Below are 27,781 nucleotides of genomic sequence, written 5' to 3' on the forward strand. Positions count from 1 at the left end.
CACAGTGAAGCAGACGGCCCACCTTTGGGGCACTAGGACCCTGAAGAGCATCAGGAGGCTGTTGATAGCAGTAGTATGCTACCACAGGCTAGTGCTGCTGTCACAAGAATTCATGCACTTCACAACGACATAAATTTAATACCACAATTGAGGTAAGAAAAAAGATACTAATCACTTCTCTGCACCTACATGGATATTTTACACAACAACGCTGTCAAGGATCAAACCTTGGGATCAGATCACTGAAGCTAACTCAAGTTATCACTCCTCTCTGCCAGACATTAGCCAGGTATGCTAGCGTTAGCCTTAGCTGCGAAAACAGAACGCTCAATGAGCCAATGTGTTAGCACATTAAGCGAACCTCGAGTGTAAACTGTATTGAAATATATGCTTTTCACGCAAGTAAGTTCACAATAGTCCTGATAAAAGCAAGTTAAGCCCAGTAATAAATTAACAACGGTAGGTCAGGTAGCTCAAGAGCTAGCAGCCCAACCCAACCTAAGCTAGAGTTAGCTAGAAAACTGCACACAGTACCTGGTAACGTCAAGACTGAACAACTTGGACAAGTGTCGGCGTTAAATAACCATGAAAGCATGACGCCATGTTACTAAGTCAACAAGAGCTACGCACACGTCCTAACTGTTAACGTGTTTTACTCCGTTTTCCCCCATGATGTTGTGTATTGTATCTTCCATGAACCCAGGTTTATGTCTAACAGTTACACATCACACTACTCCAATCTGTCACTCAGCCTGTAGAGCTTCAGCTTTGTCCCCTCATTGGAGTTATTGCTTAACTGTTGCTTTTTCGATATTTTAAGTCACAAAAGCAAGAAAAATGTTCCTTAACACTGGATATGTGCTTTCCAACAGGTGTCAGCTTTTGTTGACTGGCCCACATATGTTACACAGTAAAGGGAGTAGCCTTTAAAGAGCTCTCAGTCATGACTGTGTAACTCTTGGCTAATAACAATAGGTAGCAACCTGCAATTAAAGTCATGAGTCATGTGCTCAGTGACAAATGTATCAATAAAATCGATTTCTTAGGAATGTGTGTGTGGCCAAAACCCAACAGAAACCTCACTGAAACCACTCTAAATTGATTTATGTGCCAAGTTGTCAGACTGCTTGACTTATTTCCTCATCTTCATTTTTCTTCCTCTTTTCCATGTGTAAGTGCCATGAACAGTGCACCAAATCCTTTTTGTCAGATTTGCTTTGTTTAATTTACATAGCAAAAAAACAGAACATTACCCACCTTAATCCTTGTTTATATCTCATGCTTCTCTATCTCTAGACTCAGTCATGTCTCAGATGGAGAAGAAAGCAGGGCTGCTGCGGAGGACCTCATCCTCTAAAAAACCCTTGAAAGAGAAGGTGGTGCTGATGTATGATGAGATTTTTGCGGTAAGTATTACAGTGGGAAACTGTGATGGAAATTAAAGAAAGGAAGAAAAATGTTGAAAGAGTTTAATGTAGTTTTGTCTGTTTTCTGTTGTTCGCTGATTTAGAAAGAGGATCCAGCCAAAAGCAACCCTCGCTTCTGGGATGAACTGTTTCTCATGAAGGTAAAATGAAGCAGAGGCTACTCTTCTTTTTCTTTAAAGGCTCCAGATTCATTCATCATAGCAAGACAATTAACGCTGATGTCAATAATAACACTCTGCCTCATAATCTTAAGTTTTAAGCTCATTTTGAACCCCCCTTGCCCTGTTTGGAGAGATGAGACACAATAGAGCTTTATGCATGGAGAGTCTGTAGCTGTTCTTCTTTTTGCGTTTCCCGAGCCGAAGCTGTTATGAACAGAGGTTATAGCAAAACTGTCTTTAAATACACATCATAGTATTTATGAGTATCAACAGTGCAGTCTCCTCCTTTGCATGTAACCTCTTTACTAACCAACATCTGTCCACCATGTTTCAGGTAAATCTGGAGTACCTGGAGTCAAAGCTGGAGAGTGTGGATGGGGAGGAGGTTCAGCGGATCCAGGACAACATCAACTCTCTGTTCCACCACTGTGTTCAAGCTTTGGGAGAGGAGCACCAGATTAAAGTGGTCAATGCCCTGCAGGTAGAGCTTTAGTATAATGTGGTTTAATGCTTAATTTGTTTTATAGTTAAGGATGACATCGAACAACAACTGATTTTTACCCTGGCCTGGATTATGCTTGGTGTTTTTATAACATTACTCAAATATCTGCCCCCTCTAATGTGCATTGCATTGAACAGTTTTGTTTCAACCTACTATTTTCACAGAGACTTAAAAATGAGAAGCATTTGTTTTGGGGTTTCTAGTACTCACCCTTGCCTTCTGCCTCCCTCTTCAGACTCTCTGTGCACTTTTCCGTGGGGTTCACCAGAAGAACAAGTCAGCGTCTGGCTTTGACATCATCAACATGTTGATGGGGTTTGACAAGGCTGAACAAAGAATGAAGGTATGTGTTGAACATTTCTTGAAAGACAGATAAAAGGTTTGTATTTCTTCATGTGATGTGATGTGTCATCTTCTGTTCCCTGCAGGACTTGATGGAGAGACTGGACAGCCTTCTGTGTGGAGATGGATCAGAGAGTCTGAAGAGCTTGTGTCTGAAACTGTTGCTGTGTCTTGTGACGGTGAGACAGGAAATATAAGAAAGAGAAGGATTAATAATGATGTGGAGGACTTGAGGGAATCATGAATATGAAAAATGTGTTGACAGGTCACGGACAATATTAGCCAGAACACCATACTGGAATATGTGATGATCAACAGCATCTTTGAAGCTATTCTGCAGGTACGTCATATTCAAAGGGATGAGACTTCTGTAATTTAAGAAGGGTAATTTAAAACTGCCATTCTCCACATTCATTCATCTCTGCTGTCCTCTTCTCCTGTCCTCAGATTTTGTCAGATGTGTCCAGTAGAGGGCAGCATGGTTATGATGCTGTGGTTCTCCTGGCCCTGCTGGTCAACTACAGGAAATATGAGGTAAGAGCATGTAACACTCACATTATACATCTGGCTGTTCAACAGCAGGAACAAATATAAAAAGCTCCTGATTTTTTTAAAGTGATAGATAGGGATTGAGTTATGGACCAAACATAACCCACAAAGCACTTTTGCTTTAATATTCACAATTAAGAGTGGTTTGCTGGTAAAAAGAAACAAAACAAAAATCACTTAAACAGGATGTTTGTGGGAGTTGAATCTGGCAAATCCATTTTTACTTAAAGTGATATCAAACTAGTGTTCTAGTTTGTTTATTTGGATCAAAGGCAGAACAGATCAGAATCATTTTGGATGCTAACGAAGATTGATTCATCCCTTGAAGACCATTTAAGGAGTCTCGTAACAACACTTGATCCAAACCACATCTTAAACATTCAAACTGAGAAATGTATTCTTATCAGGCTGAAAGCATGTTAAAAATATTGCACTGAATAAAGTGACTTTCTCACATCTTCTTCAAAAGCTGCTTCATTTTTAACATTTTTAAGAACTTCCTCAGGATAGTATAAGAGAACTTTCAAACCATATGTCTGAGTATTGTAACTGGCATGTTGACCTTTTACACTTAAACTTACCTTTTGACTGTTACACTGAAATAAACTATGATGATAAAGACCTGTTTGTTGTAAGCAGGCTTGTTGGCAAATTGAAATTGAAAGGTAGATTTTGAAACTTGTGACTGCCCTGTGTACCTCAAAAGATCGACTTGGCTATTATTTTGATGACAGAAAGAAAAAAATGCTCTCTGAAATGATTTCCAGTCCACCCACCTCTCCAGTTATTTTTTGGAATAATAACAGTCAGTGTGGGAGGCAGGATAAAGGGAGGGGCACTGAGTTTTTGAGTTCATCCTCATATAAAAAGCATGGATAAGCATGAAGGGCAGCAGCACAAACATTGGCCTTTGATTCACTCTGAAAGAATGTGCATTTCAAAGACGGTTCAAGTTCAACACATTTTAAGTTTTCATCAATGCTGCAGCTGGAAAAATAGCACTCACCCTGAGGATGGAGTAGACATTCATCCAAAGTCACAGGCCCTGCCTCCTTGTTTGTTGACAGGAAAGCAGCTTGTTGACAAGCGAAAGGAGACCCAAAGTTAAAGCAAAGCTTCATGTTTATATAATTGGACAGCTTCAGTGAAGTTTTAAGTGTTGCATTTGTGATGAAGTCCTAATGATATCTCATTTCTCTGATGTTTTGATTTTCAGTCTGTGAACCCATACATCGTAAAGCTCTCCATTGTGGATGATGAGCCGACACTTGATGTAAGTATAAAACAGAAGAATAATGATGAGCTGATATAATGTCAGACAGGTCATCACAGGTTTGACTCAAACCCTGCATGTTTCTTTCCCAGGGAATGGGAATGGTTGTCCACCAAGCTCTGACAGAATATAACAGGTAAGATCTAAAAATGCTTTTCTTTTTTTTTTTTTTTGATGTGTGCCACAGTGGGTTGAGGCTGCTGGCGTCATCAGTTGAGTTTGATGTCTTCTGCAAATGTTCTATTTCCACTCTCCTGAATAAAACAGGCCTTTTTTTATTCTTTGGGTTATTTATATCTGACAGCTTTCTTTGTCCGTCAGTAATGCTTTTTGGATGAGGCAGAGGTTTGGAAATTAAAATGCTGTTTGTGAAGTCTGTGTGTGTCGACAGACGCATCAAAGTGATGGATGGTGTCTCTGTATAGTTCATTGTTTCTGTGTTTGAACTGAATACTCCTTAGATAATAAATAGCAGGCAGTAGAAGGAGATGTTAGGGAAATGTGTGTTAAGGTGGAAGTGCTGTGTTTAAGTGGAACCATAAATCTCTGTCTCTGATGTTGTACAGACTTAACTGCCTTCATTTTATTTCTCATTTTATTCACTTTTTAATTATACCTCACTTCCTGTCTGTTCTCATTCTTTTAGGCAGTACAAAGACAAAGAAGAGGAGAACCAGGGAGGCTTCTTCTCAACCCTCACCAGCATGGTACTTACAATAAGAGACATTTTTAACAGATTTCTTTATCTGCAATTTAATGAATTCAATATCCATGCACCATGCTGATGTGTGAGCTTTCTGTACACAGGTGGGGAGCATGTTTATAGCAGATGCTGATGAGAAACTCTCTGTACAGTAAGTAAAAAGCCATTTAACTTCTTTGTCATCAGTCACACATGATGGAATAGTTTGGCTGAAATCATCGGTCGTGGCTGTGGGTCTTTGTTCTCCATGTGTTAAACTGATTGTTAGTCTTAGCTCAAATGAACTCACCTCCTGTAGAAAAAAGCACAAAAATAATAAACAGTAAGTCTCAGCCTGTATCATCGTCTTTCATCATTAAATTTTAAAGATTATATTGAGGGCATTGTTGTTCACCCTCTCCTGTTTGTGAAATGTTGCAGGTTGGTGTCTTTGTGACCGACTTTAGGCCAGTTAGGATGAAAACTTGTTCACATTTAGTATCAAAAACTGATCAAAGCATCAATACCTGTGTTAGCAACACTTTACATCGTCCTACAAATGACTGTAAAAAGTGGTGGTGAAAACTGGAAATAAAAGTGTAATGTCAGTGATTTAGAAATGATGCATAAGTTACATTATGCAGTAGCTAATGAAACAGAAAATTAAAAGAATGACCTGCTGAGGCAAATGCTGATAAACTTTGGACACCATACTGGCCCTCGCTTCTTTCCTGAGCCTGACTGCATCAAAGCATGAAGCCTTTTCCTTCCTGGTTTAATGTTGTGTGAAGTTTGAGAGTTTTTCTTTTTCTGAACGAGCAACTTGACTCTAACTACAACTTTCTTCTCAAGGACAAATGAAGCGATTCTGTTGGCGCTTTATGAAGCTGTGCACCTTAACCGCAACTTCATCACTGTATTAGCACAGGTGAGATTTACGACCTCTTCTCTGTGTGGGCGTACCGGCTCACCCTTTTCTCAATGTCATAAAACGCAAACGATGACTAGTGGAACAACTTTTACCCAGATATTTGTAAATGTTCCCAAACTAGAGAGACTGCAGGCTTGTAAATGGTCTGTGTTGTGTGAAACTATGACAGGACATCATCTGTGACACTCAGCGGTTTCTTACATTTTGTGAGGAGTTAACTAAAGATAGCCGTAGTGGAAGCTGCTCATCTTTAATAGTTTTATCCAAGCTGTCACAAATCTTGGATGAATGATATTTTAAATTGTTAATGTTCTTTTACTGTGCAAGTGTTTTTCTCTGTGACCCTGCGGGATTTTCCTTCCCAAGAAAGAGCTTTTCAGTATTAACAACATGTCTTTGTTTTTTAACAGAGCCACCCTGAGATCAATATCTCCACCACACCCAGCACCCCGACTCCAACCACACCCACAACACCACTTGGTACCACGCCACCCTCCCTCGACAGTAAGTCAGACACCTCCTCAGTATGTTTTAGACACAGTGCCAGAAACTCATGTTGTGCATCTGTTACATGAATAATTGTCATTTTAGGACTGCTTTTCAATTTTGTATTCAGCGTATTTCTCCATCCCAGAGTTTTAAAACTGAGTATTCTTCAATGAGGAGGGGTTGAGTTGAAATCGTTAAGTGGGAGCAGGGTTATTTAAACTCAAGTTTTCTCAGCTTAAGCTCATCTGTTAATCATCAGACCTCTCCAGTGTTTAGAGACTGTGTTGCTCCATCAGGTTTCAGTCTCTGTAAATGTTTGAGCAGCAAACAGCCTTGAACAGTGGCCTCTACTTTAAAGGTCTCATATTCTGCTCCTTTTCTGCAGTTTAATATGGATCAGTGATGTCTTCATGAAATGGTGGTAACATGTTTTGGTCCAAAAAGCCAATAAATCAAGCACAGCAGCATTGTTTCCAGGCTCTCATAGCCCCTCTGTTCAGAACGCTCTGATTTAGTGGGCGTGGCCTTCATATGTAAATGAGCCACCGCTGATACCGCCCCGCTCTTCCGCGTCACTGAGAGCGGTGCCACGAGCTCTGAGTGTACAATATTTAGAAAACAGCGAAGTTCATTTATTGTAACATTACAGGCTAATACAACAGGCTAACCTCAGCTAAAGTTAGCATCCTGAGGCTAACACAGAGACAGGGGGACACTGAAGAAAAGCCCTTACATCAGCTCTACAGCACACAGCATTTAAAATACTCACATGGATTCAGGACCAGTCTGTTCGCTAGCCCTCTGTTGTACTGTCCAAAGTTGGAAAAGCAGTCAGCCGTGAAGTGACTAGCACACACATGCACAGTTTTACTGAGTGTAGCTGGCACATTTCCTTGATAAATGAACTCTAGCCACTCAGTCTTGTCTTCTTCCCAGATGGGAAGCTTGTGCATGGAACTGTGTGGCTGTTTACAGCCAAAAACAAAGCAGTGATGGCTCTTCAACTTTGCCATTCTCCTCCCCTCTCGAGGAGCGGTGACAGGGGTGGTGGGTTCGGGGTATCTGCACCAGTGGACCAAACAGGTCAGACTTGCTCCTGATTGGTCAAAAAGGGAATCGCTGACGTCGGCAAATTCCCAAAATCCAAACAGCTCGTCTTAGGTCAGGATTTTACATTCACAAGCACTACTTAGTGCAGGTGTTCTCATTGAATATCACATATTGTGGGCTGGGAGGAAAGCCAAAGACCCACAAATTTCACTAAAAGACTTAATAAAGTGATTTTTGCTTAATATGGGACCTTTAAGTCGTCTTGTAGGCAACCTGAACTTACAAGGGAGAACAGCTTTGGTGACGTGTTAGCATGCTGTTAGTCCCAGCTCCATCTCTGAACAGAAGTTAACCACACTGAAAATATTCATCTGACACCCAAAGGGGAGTACAATGGAGCTCTAACTCGAGCTATTTCTGGCAACAAAAAGCAAGCATGCTTCACCTCGTATCAACTCCAACTGTATAAATATACATTTTTAAAAACTCCCTCTAAACTAGGTGATTCACATTCACTCTTGCCTCGAGGCACACGTGAACCTTCGACAGCTGCTTTTTCAAATATTGAGTTTAAAGATTATCTGCTGAATAATGACACATCTAGTCTGGATTATTACGTCTTAATAGTGACATTTTAACAACATCTCAAGTGTTTATTTTTATTTCTTCAAATGTAAGAACACGTTTATCCCAAGAGACTTCTCCAGAGGTTACCATTGTTGCCAACATGTTCGAAATCAGGTCATTCGTCATGTGCATGCACTGTTACTTTTAAAAGGTGCATGTTTCTATCTTGGGCTTGGTCTCCTACCATTGCCATTCTCAGTATAAAATATTAACCCACAGCTTTAAACACAGATGAATGTTTGACATGCTGCGTGCATTGCACCTCGTCATGGGAGCTCAAGCTCTAAGAGGACTACCGAGGATCAGGAGCACTTTAACACACACGAGTATGCCATGCAATGACATGTCAGGAATATATCTTCACAGCTCTGTGTGATTAAACGTTTCCTGACAGTGTGAAATCATTGGTGCAGCACTGATCAGAGGATGCAACGACCAAATGAGGGGGTAGAAATGACCTTATCATGTTTCTGTGTTTGAGAGAGCAGAGATTTTTAAAATGGATGAAGCTGCGCGACAGAAAGCTACAGTAACAGAACAAAGACCTCCCTGAATGTAAAGCAGTTGTATGCCTCAGTGAGCTTTCTATTCACAGTAAAGGGCATCAGCTGTTTTCTTCTTTAAGAGCATACAGTTCAGGTTCAGGTAACTGGGTCAAAATTATTTATTCAATAACTGACCCAACAGTTCCGTGGCTCAAATTTTTATTCCACTTTTGTCTTTTTGTGTACTTTATGCTTGATTTAAGTTTTAACAGTATATCCATTCCTCAGTGATGAACAACCCAGAGCTGCCTCTGGATCCCAACCTGCAGACCAGTAACCTGCTGATCACCTTCTTGAAATACGCTTCCATTGTAATGCAGGACACTAAAGGTGAATATCCACATCCTCTCCCTCTTTCACTTTCCTGTGACTTTCATTCTTTCACTTTTTTGAAGTTTTCTCACATAGTGTTGCACAGTAGGCAAATGACTCAAGTCCTTTTTTAACTCTTTGTCTTCAGACGAGCATCGCCTCAACAGCGCCAGACTGTGCCTGATCATCCTCACCTGCATAGCTGAGGTAAGAGCTGAGACCCTGCTCTGACGCTTTCTCCTCACAAAGATTTTCTTTATTCTAACTGTATCTGTGTGTGTGTGTGTGTGTGTGTGTGTGTGTGTGTGTGTGTGTGTGTGTGTGTGTGTGTGTGTGTGTGTGTGTGTGTGTGTGTGTGTGATAGGACCAGTATGCTGATGCCTTTCTCCATGATGACAACATGAATTTCAGAGTCAATCTCCACAGAATGGTGAGTCTTTTACTAGAAATGTGACAAAATAAAACAGTGAGGAGTCTTTTTTTTCTATTCGTATTGTAAAGGGAGAAAATACCCTTTCTATGATTTTTCCTATCTACTAGTTCTGCATTCTTCAGGCAAGGGCACATCAGTTTTTCTGTACATAATTAAGCTGAATGGTAAACTGACTTTGCTTTCATGTGATATTTTACATTTATAGAGTATTTGAATTCTGTATTTTTTTGTTTTAGCCCATGAGACACAGAAAAAAAGCAGTGGACAAGAACATCCCTTCACGGCCGCTGGTGTGTGCAGTTCTAGGTAGGAGGAGCAAGTTAGAGCAGCTGTGACGCAGGTTCAGTTTTGAAACTGTTAACTCTGATGTACCTCCTGATTTTATGCTGTTTTTCATGATATCAGTATTTATCAATTTAGTTTGTCAATACTGTTCAGCAATTATGTTTTATTTTTGAAGGAAAGACATCTGACACATAACTGAAACTCTTTTTTTTAGGATTGATTTTAATTTGTGGACTGGATTGATTCGTTAGGGGTAGCAGGCAAGCTTTAAAAATATGTTCTACACTTGTTTGTTTGTGTCTATCTTATATTTGTGTCTTTGTGTCTTCCTTTGTTTAGACCTGATGGTGGAGTTTATTGTCACCCATATGATGAAGGATTTCCCCATGGATCTATACTTGTAAGATCACATACACACTCATCATTCTCCAGTCTGATCCTTCATCCAGCTCCCTCACTCTGCTTTTATTTTCTCTGCAGGCGCTGCGTGCAGATCATTCACAAACTGCTGTGCTACCAGAAGAAGTGCAGAATCAGGTTACAGTACACCTGGAGAGAGCTGTGGTCAGGTACGGGCGCCTCACTTTTTTTTGTCATATCAGATGTGTTTGGTGAAAAGGGGCTTCTGTTTTAAGGAATCTGAGAATTTAATTTATAAATTTGCTTTAATGCATTTGAACAAAAGTTAGAGCAGCTGTTGCTGTAGTGCTTTAAAAAGTGAGGAACTAGAGGGTTGTGGTTTGATAGGCTGATGTCTTAAACTGGTCTGACACAAACATCCAGTGGCAGCTGGCCAATAGAGAGGATGCTGTCCACCCTAGTCCAAAGCATAGCATTTTTAAAAATTGTTTTATTTAAAGTTCATTTGAAATGTGGACAGTAAACGAGAGGCTAGGGGCGCTTTTTCCACCGTCTATAGAACAGAGACAAAGAGTCAATAAGGGACTGTTGGTGGGGCAAGATATGCCCATATTACTATCAGTTTGGCCAATGAGTGTTGTAGACAATAATCCCTGAAAAGGGAATTCAGGTATATTCAGTTAGCCTCAGTGGTTGAAGTTTGATGGCACTGATAATGATGAACACTGACACTGTGAACATTTCCATGAGCTCTCTTCTCCAAAATTCATTTGAGAGGAGATCTCTGAGTGAAAAACTACAGATAAAAAAAACTGTACCAGTCCGCTAGACATTAAAATCAGCCGGCACATGAGCAACAAAAGTAAAACAAGAAAGACAATAAATATATTTAATATATAATAGATTTTACTTTGGCCTAGGACAATGGGACAGGAGTGAAAATCCACTCCTGCGTCACTCTCTAGTGGGCACAGTCCAGCCCCATCAAGAATATTCTTCACCAGCTGCCACTGCAAACATCCCATCAGCTACAACTCTGCCGTCTCTGAAAACACTGCAGATTACCAAAGTTGTTCAGTTTAATGTTATGCTTTTGTCGCCACTTTTTAACCCACTCAAAAGAGTAAAGCCACTTGTAATCTTGTTGAGTTTTGACCCTCAAATGTTCTGACATATAAAAATAATTGATTTGAGTTCATTTTTTTAGGGATGCACGATATATTGGTATTAATATCGGCTGATGTTGGTCATTTTTTTAACATATCAGCATTGGCTGATGTGTAAAAGTGGGCTGATATTTACTCATTAACGGCCATTTTCAGAGCATCTTGAGTGATCTTTCAAGACCCAGATAATATTGTTTTCCATGACTATGTAAACACCAAAACTACTTAAGAAGAGTGGACTCTTTTTCTTTTTGTCTGTCTTCCTGTTTTCATCCAAAAAACAGACAAAACATTTGATCCTCTCCATGGTCGTCATTTCTCACCATCGCTCTTTCTCTCTGAACTACCTCGACACATCATCTTAGATTGTTTTTTTTTTGTTTGTTTTTTTTTTTTTTACCAATATCGATATTGGTAAATATCGGTTATCGGCCACAACAGCAATATTAATATCCAATATCGTTATCAGCCAAAATTTTCAATTTCCTAGCACTTTTTTTTATTTGCTCACAGAACAACTGCAGCTGATAAAAATAGGGGAGAATGGTTTCAAAAAAACAGTTTGTGTCTTGTCCTCACTCACTTTGAAAACAGTAATTAAAGGGATTAAGATATTTACATCACCAGACTGTAAAGAAATCATTTATCCCTCACAGCTTTGGCAAAAGTTTTTGGACCCAACATTTACATAATTGAAATGGAAAACAGTTGAAATGTTTCTCCTGGTGCAGTATCGTAAATAGTTCCTGCTTCCTGGAAACAAAACCAATTTACTCCCGGAGTCTTCAGGGCTGCTGTTTTTAAAATGTTTTGCATCACTGAAATAGGATAACGAGTCTCTTAAGAAAGCCAGCCCATCCTGGTGGCCTGCTTCCAGCCTTGTTATCACACAGTGGGATAACATATCAGCCTGTAATGGCACCATTGTACTGAGTCTCATTAGGGTAAATATTCCTCTAATCAAAACAATAATCAGCTGAAGTCCCTGAATGATGTTGACCTTATCCTCATGGTGATGATAATGGCACATCCTGATAGAAGAGTGGAAGAAAGGAAACTGACTGAAGAGGAGGGAAAAACAAAAAAACAAAGTCATAAAAATGTTTGTCATCATTCAGAGTGCCCTGGTACCAGCCTTGGTAAAACTTTTCCCTGCACGTTTTGGTTCTTCTCACGGCTTTTCTTTCACTCCACAAGAGTCGATTTGGTGTTGAAAGGTTCCCCCCTCCCGTGTTTCCATTATCCACCTTAATAAAAACACACAGAGGAAAGCAGACTCCTGCCACATGACTCAGCGTGTCGTCGACTATCAACACTCCAGATTATTTCATTACCGTGTGCATGTCTCCCTCTGCACAGCGCTCATCAACCTGCTGAAGTTCCTGCTGTCAAACGAGACCACACTGCTGGCCAAGCACAACATCTTTCATCTGGCCTTACTGGTGAGATCACACACACACACACACACACACTCACACACTCACACATCATCCAGACATGACTTTGACAAAGTGCACCAGAGAATGGAAATGAGTTTCTAAGGGACGTGTGTATTTTCTTGTACTGAGAATAGAGCCAGATGCTGTGCTCGGGGTGCTGCTTCTAGCCTAGTTGTGTGTGTGTCTCAGATCACACTCCAGACTCTAAACTGCTTTCTTATCAGTCAGAAGAGACACAGAGCAGGCTTTTTGTGCAGAATCTCCTGCTGTGTAAACTCTCTTTAATTCCCCCTTTTTTTCTTGTTGGCTTCTTTTGTTTTGAGACAGAGCTGCATTGAGTCGTTCATGCTGTGTGTCTTTTTTTCCAGGTAGTGAATCTGTTCAACATGTTCATAACATACGGTGACACGTTCCTGCCCACTTCCAACAGCTACGACGAGCTGTATTATGAAATTGTACGAATGCACCAAGTCTTTGACAACCTCTACTGTATGGGTATGTTAGCAGTGACACAGTTTCACATTCTCATCCTACTATCTAAAGAAGTGGCCGTCACAAACAGTCAGAAACTTGTTTAGAGTAAAGACTGGTCTTTTTCTTCATAACATAGATCACTAGTGAGCTCCTTTGTTTTTACTTTGCAGTTTGACCTTATGAATATTTCATAACCTCCAGCAAAACATTATGCTAATTTGTATCTTTCCCTCTATCCTTTATTACTTACCTAAAGCAGCACTATTGTTGTAACTGCAGCAGTGCTGAGATCTAAAAATGCCTAATTTCATCATGTCACCTTTGGATGTAAAAAGTTACATTGTTCTCGAATATTTCACAGATCGTTGGATGATCTGAGTTAAAGGGGCTGTGAGGAGTTTGAAAGTCATCTTGAAAAAGTCTCCCTTCTAGATATTTGCCTGATCATAATCCATACTTTAAAATGAGATCATCAGCGCCAATATTGCTGGTTACAGGTTATCTTAAAATGCTACTTCTTAGCTTCCAGTTCGGGTTGACCAGGACCAGATTGATGTGCGGCATGTCTAGGTTTCTTTGACAACACCACACTGGCTGACGAAGTTTGGTAGTGAGAAGAGATAAATCTAAGTTTTTCTCTGCTAAAAACAATTTCTGTGATTAATTTTGTAGTAATGGTGGACACAGGAGCCTAACTGTCAGACAGAAAAGGACAGAAGAGTAGAAGAAAGATAAACAGGAGAGTGATACAGCACAAGCTAAAGCCTAATTAGTCTTTAGCTCGGGCTGTATCACTCTATAATACAGGGGCTAAACTGTTTGTGATAATGTTCATTCCAACCCACAGTCAGCAGTTATTCTGCAGTGGTCTGTTCAAACTTGAGAGTCTATCAGTAAAATGAAGAGTGAGGTTATGTTAGCTCTGCTTGGAAGATGACTGGCAGGACACAGCTAACCAGGATTTACTAACGTTATGCATTATGGACATGTCTTAGAGCACTGGACTGCCAGCTGCATTAAATATAAACAGCTACTAAACTAAAACTAAACTAAACTACAGATACATCAGAGCACTGGGCTAACATATAGCTGGTTGCTACAACGTTTGCTTGATGTCAGGTTTCAAACCGCAGAGCTGCGTAACTGTACTGATAAGTACCTTACCTTGGTGCGTCGTATCTAGTAAAAAGATGTCTTGAACAAAGAAAATTTGTTTTGATCCAATCTCCATTTAATTAATTTAAAACAAACACACACCTCACTAAAAGCAATTTATGACAGTGTGCCAAGACTCCGGGCCAGAAGGTGGCAACGGCGTGCAATTAAAACAGATCCTCCTCATAGCATCTTTAAAGGCCAATATGAGTGAATTTTAGTGACTGAAAGCTGACAGATGATAAGAGATGACTTCCATCGAGTCTTTGTGTTTGTTTCTTATGCTGTTCTTGTTCTGCCTTCCAGTTTTGAGAGTATCAACCAACACCGGCCAGTGGAAGGAGGCAGCCAGCAAAGTCACACATGCACTCGTCAATGTTCGGTAAGTATGATCACACAGATACACAGAGTGGGAACACACAAATACACCATGTCAAGGAGAAAAGAGTCATTGGATTACACAGAATCAAAGAGGTCAAAATAAAGTGAATGCCATTAAGTCTTTGAACTGTAATTTATGAGACATTTTTCTACTCTTCATTTCCCTCCCTAAGGCCCCTCTTTTTCATCATTTCTAAGCTTTTATCTTCACAACCCAACTCAACTCACTCCATACACGTCCCGTTCAGCATTCCCGCTTCACTGTTTCCCCCTGTAATCTCTCTTACACTCCATCCTCTCTGAGGGGATGACTCTCTGAGGGTCACCCTGGCTTTGAGGACCCTGAGGGCTTTCAGTCGAGCAGGGTGATCCCTCAGGATTCGCCCACTCCCGTGGAGCAGACTGTTTAAATAAGCAGTCTGATGAGAAGTGGCGGGAAATGATTGAAAGAGTAATATTGACAAAGTAGATTAGAGTGAGGCATAAAGAACCCACAGAGGGACCCAGTTACTCCCACATTAATCCGCTTCCATATAAAATAACAACAAAACAAAGACTTTTCTGCATTTTGTCACCAAATTCTTTCTTATATAGGATGCCCTCTAAAATACAGCATTTCCTTTGACAGTCATTTTTTTAAATGGGCTTAATTTGAGCTGTAAAGAAAAAAAAAATATATATTTTTTCTGGAGAAGAGTACATTTGACTTTGCATCTGAAGCTTCCTGTTTTTTCCTCTCCGTGTGAAGGAATTCAATAAGAAGGAATTTTGTGTTTTGGGCTAAAACCCTGGAGTCACGTTAGGGGCACACTAAAAATTGCTGAATAGAAAAACATCATAAGCTATTTCCAATCCAAGCCATCTGATTTTTCATCCTACAAAGGATCCAAATGGGCCTCATAAACACTGCCTTCTTAATTTTTCATCACAACAACACTGTCTTACAAGTGAGCATAAATTCAGGATAATGACATGAGCTGTGCTGAAGAAGTTGGTGCAGCTCACCCTCAGGCGTCAGACTGGAAAGACCAGCATCATCACTTTACAGAAGCTTCAGTTTCTTTGGAGTTACTTCTTGCAGCGGTATTGTTCAGTGAGGATGTCCAGAGGCAGCAGTTTTGTGATTTGAAAGGAGGGTGTCACAGCTAATGAAGATTGTGATTTATAAACGTGTCTGTTTTAATTGTTTTATATCAGCTTTTTTACTCAGTTTTATAAAGTATTCTTTTCAGTCTGAGGCATGTTAAAACTTTATAACATCAGTTTAACTTGTATTAAATCACACTAAACAGCCGCCAACTGGGGCCCAACACAAATAGTGAAAACTTTTCCTGGGACATCACTGATTATCTCCACATTAATAGATGTAGTTCTCAAGTTTGAAAGTAAGCCTAACACATCTTTAATATTTACATTTCTGTCTTTCAGGGCCATCATCAACCATTTCAACCCCAAAATAGAGTCATACGCCGCTGTGAACCACATCTCCCAGCTGTCGGAAGAACAGGTAAACACAACACACACTGCCCCCTTTTTACACTTCTGTATCTTTTGTCCATTTGGATGTAGCTCGTGCGAGAGATCGCTCATGTCATTTCAAAAGTAAATCTTGATGAATTTTTTAGTGTGCTATGGAGAACACTCGGAGATTCACAGTGTTTGAGGGGGGAACACTGGATTTTATTTAAGAACATCTCTCATGACTCTGTGGCAGAGACAGATGACGCCGTAATGACTGAACTAGACGTTAGTTGCTATCACCGACCTCTGAGGTCTGAACTCAGCCGATTCATTGCGCACAGATCAGGCAGATGTTCGTAAAAGATGCAAAACTTTTCATACACAAATATTGCATACAGTCACATTCATATTTTAGCTGCACCAAAAACACTGCAATGCTAACTACTGTATTAACCCAAATATGAGAAAAGTTTTCTTGTTTTTAAAATGTACCTGAAAAAAGTAGGATCACCTTGTGTTCCGTGTTAAGTCACTAAAAGCCAACACATAACAACAGAGGATAAAGATACAAAGTGTTAATATGTTTAACCTTATTTAATTGTGTCAGTTTCTATCCTTGGTGAAGCAACATCAAAAAGATAAAATCCACACAATAGGAGTCCCACAAACAAAAACACATAATCTTATAGTGAGATGTGATATAATGAGCAGCAGAACAACTTCTGACGACTAGACTTGTTTTTCTATCATTAGGAAAAAAAAAACCTTGAAACTGATTTTCACATTAGCAAGTGTTGTGAGCTCCATTTAAAACTGAACCATTAATGTTGAACCAGTGAGGAAGGAAAACCAGCTGGAGGAGTCTGTACTTTTTTTTTGCAGGCTGATAAGAGAGTGATGGATCTGGTCATTATACTCCCCAATTACCTCTCCGCTTTTATCCAAAAGATTTATTCACAACAGGGAGGGGAGGCAGAAGTTGACTTATGAGCTGAGTGGTTTTATATGATTTCCCTCTGGTGATTTAACACCCATTACACACAATAGATAGAATAATTTTGTTTTTGTAAGTGGTAGGTTTTGGCTGACTCTTTTTATACCGTTAAAAGAAGGAATGTGTTGGAGGAGTGACCGGGCTATGATCCCGTTAACTGATTCAATGTCAACAGAAAGGCTCTGCTGCTGGAAAAGAAATTCAACCCTCATATTATTCATTGTGAGGAAAGGAAGATCAATCTAAGAGCTCCTTTCATTAGCAAGAACTGCAAAGATGAAAATTTGTGTGAATGATTTACTTAGAAGGATGGTCAAGTAACTTTTTCATATGACAAAAAATGGAGACGTTACCAGGCTAATTTTTCTTGGGCCAGAAAACTATTTTACACATTGATATTAAATTAATAACACATTTCCAACCCTCTACCACCAAACATCACAACATGAAAAACATACAAAGTAGCAGCGAGATCAAACAAACAGTAGCAATGGGAAATATATTCAATCACAGGCTTTATTTTGCTGCAACTCTTGGGGCTGTTTACATGACAACAGTTTGAGGGTGAAATGCAAAGACTGTTTATAGAGTGGACAGTGTGGCCTCGCCATTTATCATTGTATGGTTTTTAAGCCAAAATACCGCCGTCACAGGCGCTGCCATTCTACAGTTTGGAGCCAGAGTCTGCGCAGTAGAGACGGTGAGGGATTCTGAGAGAATCTGAGTGGAGCTGGGTGACAAAAATTATATATATTTTTTTTCTTTTGAGAGTCTAATCACTTCCTGACTCTACCTTCCGACATATTTTACAATCCCCAAACAATACACGAGAACGTCAGCTGTCAATCATCGTTAAATGTTACATAAAGCCTTGTTTTTTACCTCGTATAACTAATGAAAACGAACCTTTTCAGAAAAAAAGAGGACTTGAATACAAGGCAGCCAAATGATAACTTCAAATCACCACAACAAACGGACGTGAGAAACATTTCTACGAGGTGTATTAATTTTTTAAAGTTTGACCACAGCCCATCTGGAATGACTGGAAAGCCAGATTTTTTAACCTATACTGCAGCCAGCCACCAGGGGGAGCAGTTTTTGTGGAGACCTCACTTCGAGCCGAGCAAGCGGACGTCTAGTTTTTTTTTTTTACAGTCTATGGTGAAACGCAAAAGTTTTGTTGCGTTTCAGCCTCGCGTATCCATGGAAACTAAACAACCCAAAACGCAAACTTTTGAAAACGGCCTCCAGGGTGGGATTTTTCTGAAATGCTGCCAACACCGTCGCCGTGTCAACAGTAAGCTGGCGTTTTCAGTGGAAATGCTGACGTCACACGCCACTTGGAGCAACGCATACAACAGGGCAACAGTACCCTTGTTACAATCGTCACGAACTACTGTGTTGTGCTTGTGCTGCTCAATCTGCGGTATCTACTGACTGTCTTCATACAAAATGTGCATCTGTTGCTCCACTTTTTAACTTAGTATTCCCCAAATTCACCAGATGATCGGTTCAACTCTACTTCAGTGGAGATCCCCCAAAAGCTGCTTCTGGACAACACAGTTATAGCACCACCTGCAGGCCTGGCATGCTTACTACAGCGTTTTCAGTCCCTCAGCTTTTCCGTGTGAACACAGATTTTTTTCACTGCGTTTTAGCATTTTCAGATGAAACATTGTCGTGCAAACGGGGCCTTACTCTAGCAGCCATTTTCATCCTAACGTACGGGGTTAAGCCCTTTGTAACAGCCTGATGTCAGGGCTCAAGTCTCAGACTACTCAACGTCACCGTCTCTATCTCCCTGCTCCCTTGTCCTCCCCCCACTGTCGTCAGCATCAAAACAACCTTACCTCATAAAAATATATTTTCAAATGTAATTAAGCAGCCTTCATCACCAGCCTTGAAACACATGCAGCTCAGTTGAGAATAGAAAAGACAGAGACAGAAGAGAACTGAATGAATAAAGCAAAAGATTTGAGCTGAACAAAAGACAAGTCACATCTTTCCTCTGCCTGAGAAAAACAATATCTTTGTGATCATCGGAGACAAAAAGTAATGACAGCTCAAACCTGTATAATGGAGCAGAACAGAAAAGGTAATGAGTTGATCCATTTAAGAGCTGTTCAAGTATCACTGCTGCAGACTGCCTGTCCTTCTTGTCTGTATCCTTCCTGTTCCCCTGGTTTCATTATGAAGGGTGAATCCTGACATTTTCTCTCTCTGTCCTCTGACATACCATGCCTTGCTCATCATATGCACTCAGTCCTGTTTCTATATCTTCACATGACACAACTTCTTTTACTCTAATAACTCTAGGTCTACGTTTAAGCCTTATCTGTTGTGGTGTGTTGGGTCTATGTGAGGCCAATACTATTGTCAGTTTGTTACACTATGCTGCTCTGACCTTCTAAACTCGTGTGCTAGCGTAATTGTGTCACTCGGCAATTACACAGCCACAACAAGAGTTGGCCGTTCTCCCTGGAGCTACTTTTTGTTCTTTGAATGCAGCTGACTGTGGCTGGATGATGCCAATGTTTTTTTTTTTTTACTCTGGCATCTATTGACTTTACCGAAGCTGAAAGATTTGTGTCTTTGGTATTAATCAGCAATCTTTGTGTTCAGCATCACCCTCAAGTATTGCAAGTGTTACATTTCTGAGGAAACGCATGTCGGGTCAGACGTGGGAAATGGTGCCAAGTGGAAAACTCTGGTGCTTAAAAATTGAAGCCAAAAATGTTGATCCTTCTTCAAGAGTCAAGGAAGCTTATTTGGGTTGGAACTAGAGATAGGCTGATACACTTTTATACATTCCGATTTGATCCGATCTATTAAAATTTAAAGGGATAGTTCAGTTTTTTTGAAGTGGGGTTGTATGAGCTCTATGTGACCTCTAAGGACATTAGATACAGTAGAAAGTTGTCTCCTCTCCCTCAGTAAGACACAAACTGTAATCGATGGTGAAGAGGAAATAGGCGCTAACAGGGAGAGACCGTACCAAATTCAAAGGCTATTTTCTCTGCCTACAAGAACTAAAATCAAAAAGTAATACCACAGTTTAAGAGTACGCTACATAAAATATTTTTTAAGTGCATTAAGTCTTCGGAAATATAAACATTTACCCGGACCTCACTAACTGGTCATGTATCCTTCCGTACAGCGCTAGTGCGCTCCGTCCCTCCTCCTCCTTTCAGCTGTAGGGAATGTAAACTAGCTATGCTTCGGGCGCCGGCTGTAGCCTTCGGTTGTAGCCTTGTGTAAGTTTGATCAAGTATCGTAATTCTTTTGTTTGTACTCTAAGGATTGTGAAGAAGCGTAGGAAATTCAAAATGAGTGACTATGACCAAAAGGATACCTGTATGAACCGGAGCACACAGAGCTGCTACAGATGGCAGCTGGTTCATACAGGTATCCTTTTGGTTCCAAAGTGAATGGAACTTCATCGTCGCTGTCATAGTCACTCATTCCGAATTTCCTACGCTGCCTCACAATCCTAAGAGTATAAACAAAATAATTTCTATACTTGATCAAACTTACATGAGGCTACAACCGGCGCAACCGAAGCATAGCTTGTTTACATTCCTTACAGCTGAAAGGAGGAGGGGGGACGGAGCACACTAGCGCTGCGCGGAAGGATACATGACCAGTTAGTTAGGTCTGGATAAATGTTTATATTTCCGAAGACTTAATGCACTTAAAAAATATTTCATGTAGCGTACTCTTAAACTGTGGTATTACTTTTTGATTTTAGTTCTTGTAGGCAGAGAAAATAGCCTTTGAATCTGGTACGGTCTCTCCCTGTTAGCATCTATTTCCTCGTCACCATCGATTACAGTTTGTGTCTTACTGAGGGAGAGGAGACAACTTTCTACTGAATCTAATGTCCTTAGAGGTCACATAGAGCTCATACAACCCCACTTCAAAAAAACTGAACTATCCCTTTAATTTTGAAGATACCTGATCCATACTGATACAGTAGGCAGCATAGTAAAACATAAAACAAACAAAACATTCTCAATTTCAAGCCATTTATTAAATAGCGCTACAAAACCTGAGTGCAATATTCAATGGCATGGTATGTAGGGATGCACCAATCCAACTTTTCTGGTACGATACCGATGCCTGGGCTTTGGGTATCAGTCCATACTGAAAGTAATCCGTTACCAGTGTTAAATAATAATTTCTGTGGAAGCGGGATGGGACAGTAGTGAAAATCCACTCCCGTGTCAGGCTCTACCTCACATGTCCAGTCACAGCAGCAACCATCTGCCTAGAGTATCTGCGCCCTGGGAAGCAACACTGTGAGATAGATGCCTCCAGATACACACTGCATTAAAACGAGTTGCTGTGCACTCTCTTTCACACAGCACAATACCAGAGACCCAACATGCACTCACTTCAGCACAGGCTGCTTTTTATTGACGCTTCAAGATAAACACAGTGACAACTGTGAGCATGTAATCATGTCTGCCCAGCGATGCAGAAACCTGCCCAGCAGAGTCTGTGTGTGTGTATATGTGTGCGTGTGTGTCTTTCCTTTTTCTCTTAACCTTTTCTTTATTTCTTCTTTACTCTCTTTTTCTGTCTCTCCAACCAATCATCATACCTTCCCTTCTTCTACTTTCCTCTTTTCTGCCCTTTCTACCCTTCATTGAGTGGTGTAAGAATCTTGGCACATACATGATAAGGGTTTTTATTCAGACATGCCCCAACATTTTCACCAAGAGAGGAGGATGATGAAAAGAGGGGGAGGCAGAAAGACGGGGATGAATTTTTCATGTCGTATGAGAGGTTGAAATAAAAACAAGAGCTCAGAGCTGAGCTGTAGATTCATTAGAAATAAAAAAACATGAAGAATGCTCTCCTCGGCTCTCACTCTCGTCATAAATTTTTGCATGGTGTGTCAGCTGTTTGCTTGATTTACCTGTCACAGCTAAAGCACAATATGACGCTGTGTGTGCATAAACTATGAGCCTTCTCATAGGTTCACACTCACATGAAAGGCTGTTGAAGAAGTATAGGCGTTACCGGAGCTTATCTGTGAGGCTCCACTGAGTTCAGCTCATGCATCTCTCAGTGGATGCTTCATGCAGCGCAGACATTCATAAACTAATGGAAGAGGTCTGGTTGGGGGCTATTTCACAGATTAATGGGGGGACGGACGGGGTGGGAGTGTGGAAAATCTCCGCATAATTAGCTCTGATTTAGCTCACCTTATCTCAGTTGGACTTTACCTCAGGCAAATGTGCACTTAAAAGCACGATACATTCACTTTAACAAAATGACTCGGCTGTTTTTATTCTCCGATCTTAAAACTGATGAAGCGAGTCCTCCTAAGTGACCTCCTGCTGCAGAAATATCCTCATCACTAAAGTCCATAATTCAAACCTAACTGGTGCTTGAGGTAGAGACTCACACTTTGGCTCTGATTTTTCTTGCAGGTGTCAGAATGCATTAACCTCTTTACAATCTAGAGCTGGAGAGTCATGTCAGTCCTCTATTAACTCTGTTTTTTTCACCCACAAGGTGCTGGAGGTGGTAAAGTCCAACTACGACACACTGACCCTTAAACTGCAGGATGGTTTGGACCAGTTTGAGAGATACTCAGAGCAGCCCAAAGAGGCTGCGTTCTTCAAGGAGCTGGTAAGAAACAGAGGGGGGAAGTCCTTTTGGAAAATCTGTTGTGTTTCGTTTCAGATACGATGAGTAGAAGACAATAAATGAAGGCTGAAAGTCAAATTGTACCAAAGGGTTGAGATCAGAAACTAAACCAGCATCTCAAGATCAAACAGTGACACACAGGAGGGAGACTTTTCCTAGTGGATGTCAGTATGACTCTGATTCACACTACATGCCACATGACAACGATAGTCTAATCTGATTTTTAATTCCTTTTGAATAAAATGCAAGGAGGAAGAAAAAGCTGCCTCGACACAGTTGTTGCAGTGGTCTGTGCTCTTTATCATGAAAGACAGAAATCATCTGTAGCATTTCTTCACTGTATTCACAACACCTAAAGCCACGTGCTATTTGCACTCTAAACAAAGAACAACATGAGAGCTTCTCAAAAGTGAAGCCAAAGGGTAAAGAGTCAAAGTTTATATATATATTTTTTTCAAACATGATTTCAGTTCTGTTCTCACTAGTTCATATCATGATTGAGTTCCTAATATCATCTCTATTGACTAAATGAAAGATCTTCACTATTTTATCATTAAGTCAAATGGAATACCTCTTGTCCAGTCAGCAAACTTTGCCATTAATAAGATGTACACACCTGATCAAAATCTTAAGACCAGTTGTAAATTGCACAAACTTAAATTTTAATGCAAAAGGAAGGAATGTGAGAGAGACAAAAAAATGTGACTTAGAAATTTCTTGAAAACAACAATTAAAGTAAAATAGGCTGTTCATCAGCTGATCAAAACCCCTCGAAACCCCTCAGAAATCCCCTAAAATAGAAATAAAGTTTAAAAATAGGACTCAGTAATGAGTAGCTCCACTGTCAAAAATTTGTTTGGGCATGCTTGATGCGAGTGTTTCCAGGAAGCTGGAAAATTTGCTTTAACTGGTGAAGATAGCTTCACAGAGAGCAGCAACTGACTGCAACTGATGACCACTTTGTAAACTTTTAGGGATGCACCGATATGAACATTTTGGCCGATACTTATATCAGGTATTAATATTGCTGTTATGGCTGATGACCGATAATTAAAAATATCAATATTGGTTAAAAAAAAATCTTAGATGATCAAATTTTGAACATACTGAAAATCATGCAAACTGAATTTTTCAATATCTCCCTTTATTTTCAAACCTGTTTTCCTTCCAAATAAGGAGGTGACAGGGCCACCATAAAACCAAAGTAGCAGTGTTACTTTACAGTAACTTTTGAATCACAAATAAGGATCTCAAGAAGGATCACAAATCAATGTAATATCCTGACTAAACGAACACATCAAACTTGCCAGTATTCCTGGCAACCAGGCAATTATTGTAAACAGCATAACATGTTTTAAACTCAAGTTCACTCCACTTAAGCTCAAATCTGTGAAAAAGTTAAAATCAAAGGATGGAGCGCCCGAGATGAACCCCATCAAAAAGTGCGTCATGTTGGTTTTAGATTAAAAACAAGAAAAGAGACATAAAAGAAGAGAGTTCACTCTTCTTAGGTAGTTTTGGTGTTTACATGGTCATAGAAAACAATATTATTTGGGTCTTGAAAGATCATTCAAGATGCTTTGAAAATGGTCAGCAGCTAATGAGTAAATATTGGCCTACTTTTGCACATTGGCAGATGCCGATATGTTAAAAAAATGACAAACATCTGCCAATATTGATATTGACACTAATATATGGTGCATCCCTATAAACTTCCCTCCCTCCATCCATCTCCAAATGTTCTCAATGCAATTTAGATCAAGGGAAAATGCAGGATGGTCCCAAAGAGTGAGGTGAGCTGCAGCGTTGTTCCAACCCAATCCAATCCAATTTTTAGGGTCCTCGGCCTGAGCCAGGCACCTTCTAGCAAGAGCTAGAAGGTGCCCTCGGCCGAAGGCAGAGGGCACTATTGTTTTTCGTCCGTTTCTTTCTTATTATTATTCCGCACTCCAGTAAATCGCTTATTAGAACCCCTAAACATGCTCAAAAACTCACCAAAATTGGCACACACGTTCTATGCGCCCAAAATTTTTGTTTGATACCAAACAACACCCCCGACATCCCATAATATGCTCAATAGCGCCACCTATGCACACGCTAAGGGCCCTAGCTCAGGCTAGGAATGTCGTAGAGAGATGAAACCAACACCAAAATGTTCGTGTCATCGAGACGCAAAAATCATATGCTGCTACCCTGGACCTATCTCCAACAGTAAGCCGGCTATTTGCCTCACAAAATTATTATTATTTTTTTTTTAACCCTTTCTGCAAAAATTATCTCCTCTGAAACCAAAAATGGTACATGTTTGAAAATACCATCACATGACAGACTAGACCCTGCTCTACAAAAGTTGTGGGGGAAGTTGTTATTTCGGGCCCGGTTTTCGAATGGCGAGCCCTCAAAGTCGCCGACCGCTTTTGGCCAATTTAGGATTTCTCCATGTTAGCAGATGAGGAGAAAAGATTTCAGGTCAAAACACTCACTACTAGTACTTCTACTAGTGCCGCATTTGGGCCTCTAGACAAAAAACTAAAAGTCATAGAGCTTTACAAATTACATGGTTGGATTCCTGACAAATTTTCCTACAACCATATGATATTTTTACACAGATTTAGCCAACATTGTGGCCTACAGGACAAGTAGTTCAGACATGTCTCTAAAATACAAAATCCATTTCTAGCACTTTTCCACTGGTTTTGTGACACATTAGGGCTTCTAGAGAAAAAAGTATAACTTGTACAGCTTTAAAAATGCCAAAAATGGATTCCTCACAAGCCCTTCTATCAAATATGATATTTTTGACACAGATTGGGGTAAAATTGTGGACTCTGTGAGGATTTCTTTACATTAGATGGCTGATAAACTCTCCCTCCACACTCTGTTTGGGGTCTGTCACGCTAATTAGAATTCCAAGCATGCAGCTGGTGATGTCATTCAGCATAGCAGAGGATACGTTGCCATGGTGTCAACTGACTCCCTGACATCCCATAATATTCTCTCAGAGCCATTAGGCTCACTTCCACCTATGCACAGCAAAACAGCCCTAACTGGGGCTAGGAATGTCGTAGAGAGATGAAACCAACGGCAAAATGTTCGTCTCATTTTGTTGGACACATTGGAGGGAAAACTGGCAGGAGCCCGAGGACCCGTCTAACGCTGCTTGCAGCTTTAATATTTGTTGTCGTTCTGTTGAAAGTTTGTTTTCAATAAATTTCTTACTCAAATATTATTTTGTCTCACTCTCATTTCTTGTTTTGCATTTTGAAACTCCACTTAGAGCCTTTTTAAGATCCAATAGTGCAAATAATAAATTTGTGCAATCATTCAACTGGTCTTAAAATGTTTGATCTGGAGTGTACATGATCCAAGGCTCTTCAGAGGAAGTCAGTTTGTACCATCACAGTGTGTAACATTTACACTGAGGAACAGACTTTACAGGAGCATGAATATCACACCTTGAAGTGTCAACATTAAACAGTGTCAAGACTTTCCTTCAGTTATCATGAATCTGTTCTCAGAGCTGTGGAGGACCCTGTTCAGACATGTGGGAGGTCATAGTTAAGTTGTGTGTGATTGACGAGTCAACCACGACAGAGACGTAGCATTTCATGGCCCTCCGTATCACCTCTGGTTCGGAGGTTACAGGATGATGACATCAGTGCTGGGGCCATGATAAAAACTTTAAAACTTCTCTGAGCTGATGTGTTCATGTCAACATAACATGTAAAAATAAGTGTGTATCTGTCTTTTGTTTTGTCTCCAGGTTCGATCCATCAGTCTGAATGTGAGGAAGAATGTCTCTCTGAACACGCTGAGTCAGGACATCTTACTCAGAGAGTTTTCAACCATCTCATGAAACACACACTCAGCCTTCTCCTCTCTTCAGACGGACATGGACGGTTAACTTTTGTGCGTGTGGGCCTGTACACAAACTCTGACACACAATACAAACACCAGTCAACCAGTACAATCCCCTTTTTTCTTTCTTTGCCTCTCCTTTGTTCCTCTGCCTCCTGAAGACTGAGTGAAGGAAAGCTTCTTGGAGCAGACAGACATGTTGACGTACTGGATGCACCTTAAGAAAAGACCTGGAACTCTTCAGACTCTAAACACATGTGCTCATCCATGCTGTAAATGCGTGAGTGTGTGTGTGTATGTGTGTGTGTGTGTGTGTTAACTTTAAGGAAGTTGAAGTGCCCATGAGGCACCACTTTCTCATGTGCAATCTGTAATACTGGCTGGACTGTTATAATCAATTCCTGAGAGTTTGTTGTTTGGGGAGTTCAGACATTTTAAACACTTAAACCCACCTTCTCATCTTCTCTGCCTCTGATGATGATGATGATGATGATGATGATGATGATGGTGTGAGAGGCTTCTTCTGTCAAACAGAGCAGTTTATGATTTACCCTCTGCTGATTCTTTTTGAAGATTTAGGCTTTGATAGCGCATTATTTCTGACTAACAATCTGTACTGGTAACCCTGAGCCTTTTGGAGTCTGAGTCTTACTGGATGTCCTTTTGGATTGTGGCATTAACTCTGAATGCTTTTTGTGTGAATGTCAATTCTTAATGTGTTCAAAAGAAATGTAAAAGTATTTTATATCTACATTTGTGTTGAGGGGAAGGATAAAAGTGATTCATTTGAAAGAGCTTTGAATTAATGAAACCTTGTATTTTTGTTGCAATCCTGTTTTTTTCTTTAAACAAAACCATGGCTTACACCCTCCTTTAGTATTTCTGAATTAATGAACTAAATCTGAATGTGATTAAAGGAACAGTTAGTTTAAAACAAAGCCTGGTCAAAATTAGTTTGAAGGAAACATTGGTACACTCATATGTTTAATCTCATCCTGGTTCTTTCTTCTCCACGTTCACCCAAGTGTTAACTCTGATTGGAAGCAGATCTGAAGTATGCAATTTCCTCTAGTGTAGGATCACATTTCTTTCATCTTTAACTCTTGTAGGTATATTTATGTTCCTTTTATAAATAAAGGTTGGTTTCCTGAAATGAATTAGTGCTTTTTCTGTTGAAGGTGCCAGGATAAAAGACTCTGTTTACCATGAGCACCATCATCCACTGAT

At 40.2% G+C, this 27,781-nt stretch overlaps 1 protein-coding gene across 1 annotated transcript; it reads left to right on the forward strand.

The window, feature by feature from the left end:
• armh3 (armadillo like helical domain containing 3) lies at positions 1-27,397 on the forward strand. The gene is made up of 26 exons (XM_074665027.1): positions 1-152; positions 1,297-1,406; positions 1,511-1,567; positions 1,923-2,069; positions 2,326-2,433; positions 2,519-2,611; positions 2,698-2,772; positions 2,880-2,966; positions 4,198-4,254; positions 4,347-4,390; positions 4,901-4,961; positions 5,062-5,108; positions 5,789-5,864; positions 6,278-6,371; positions 8,807-8,908; positions 9,039-9,097; positions 9,255-9,320; positions 9,560-9,629; positions 9,948-10,008; positions 10,089-10,177; positions 12,494-12,576; positions 12,942-13,068; positions 14,509-14,584; positions 16,012-16,090; positions 22,562-22,678; positions 26,460-27,397. The coding sequence occupies exons 2-26, from the start codon at positions 1,305-1,307 to the stop codon at positions 26,550-26,552; spliced, it is 2,070 nt and encodes a 689-aa protein (XP_074521128.1). The 5' UTR covers positions 1-152; positions 1,297-1,304; the 3' UTR covers positions 26,553-27,397.
• The last annotated feature ends 384 nt before the right edge of the window (positions 27,398-27,781 follow it).

The sequence above is a fragment of the Halichoeres trimaculatus genome, unplaced genomic scaffold (genome assembly GCF_033239565.1).
Source record: "Halichoeres trimaculatus isolate MK-OKI-2021-1 unplaced genomic scaffold, fHalTri1.1 fHalTri1_scaffold_2, whole genome shotgun sequence".
In the NCBI taxonomy this organism is placed as follows: Eukaryota; Metazoa; Chordata; class Actinopteri; order Labriformes; family Labridae; genus Halichoeres; species Halichoeres trimaculatus.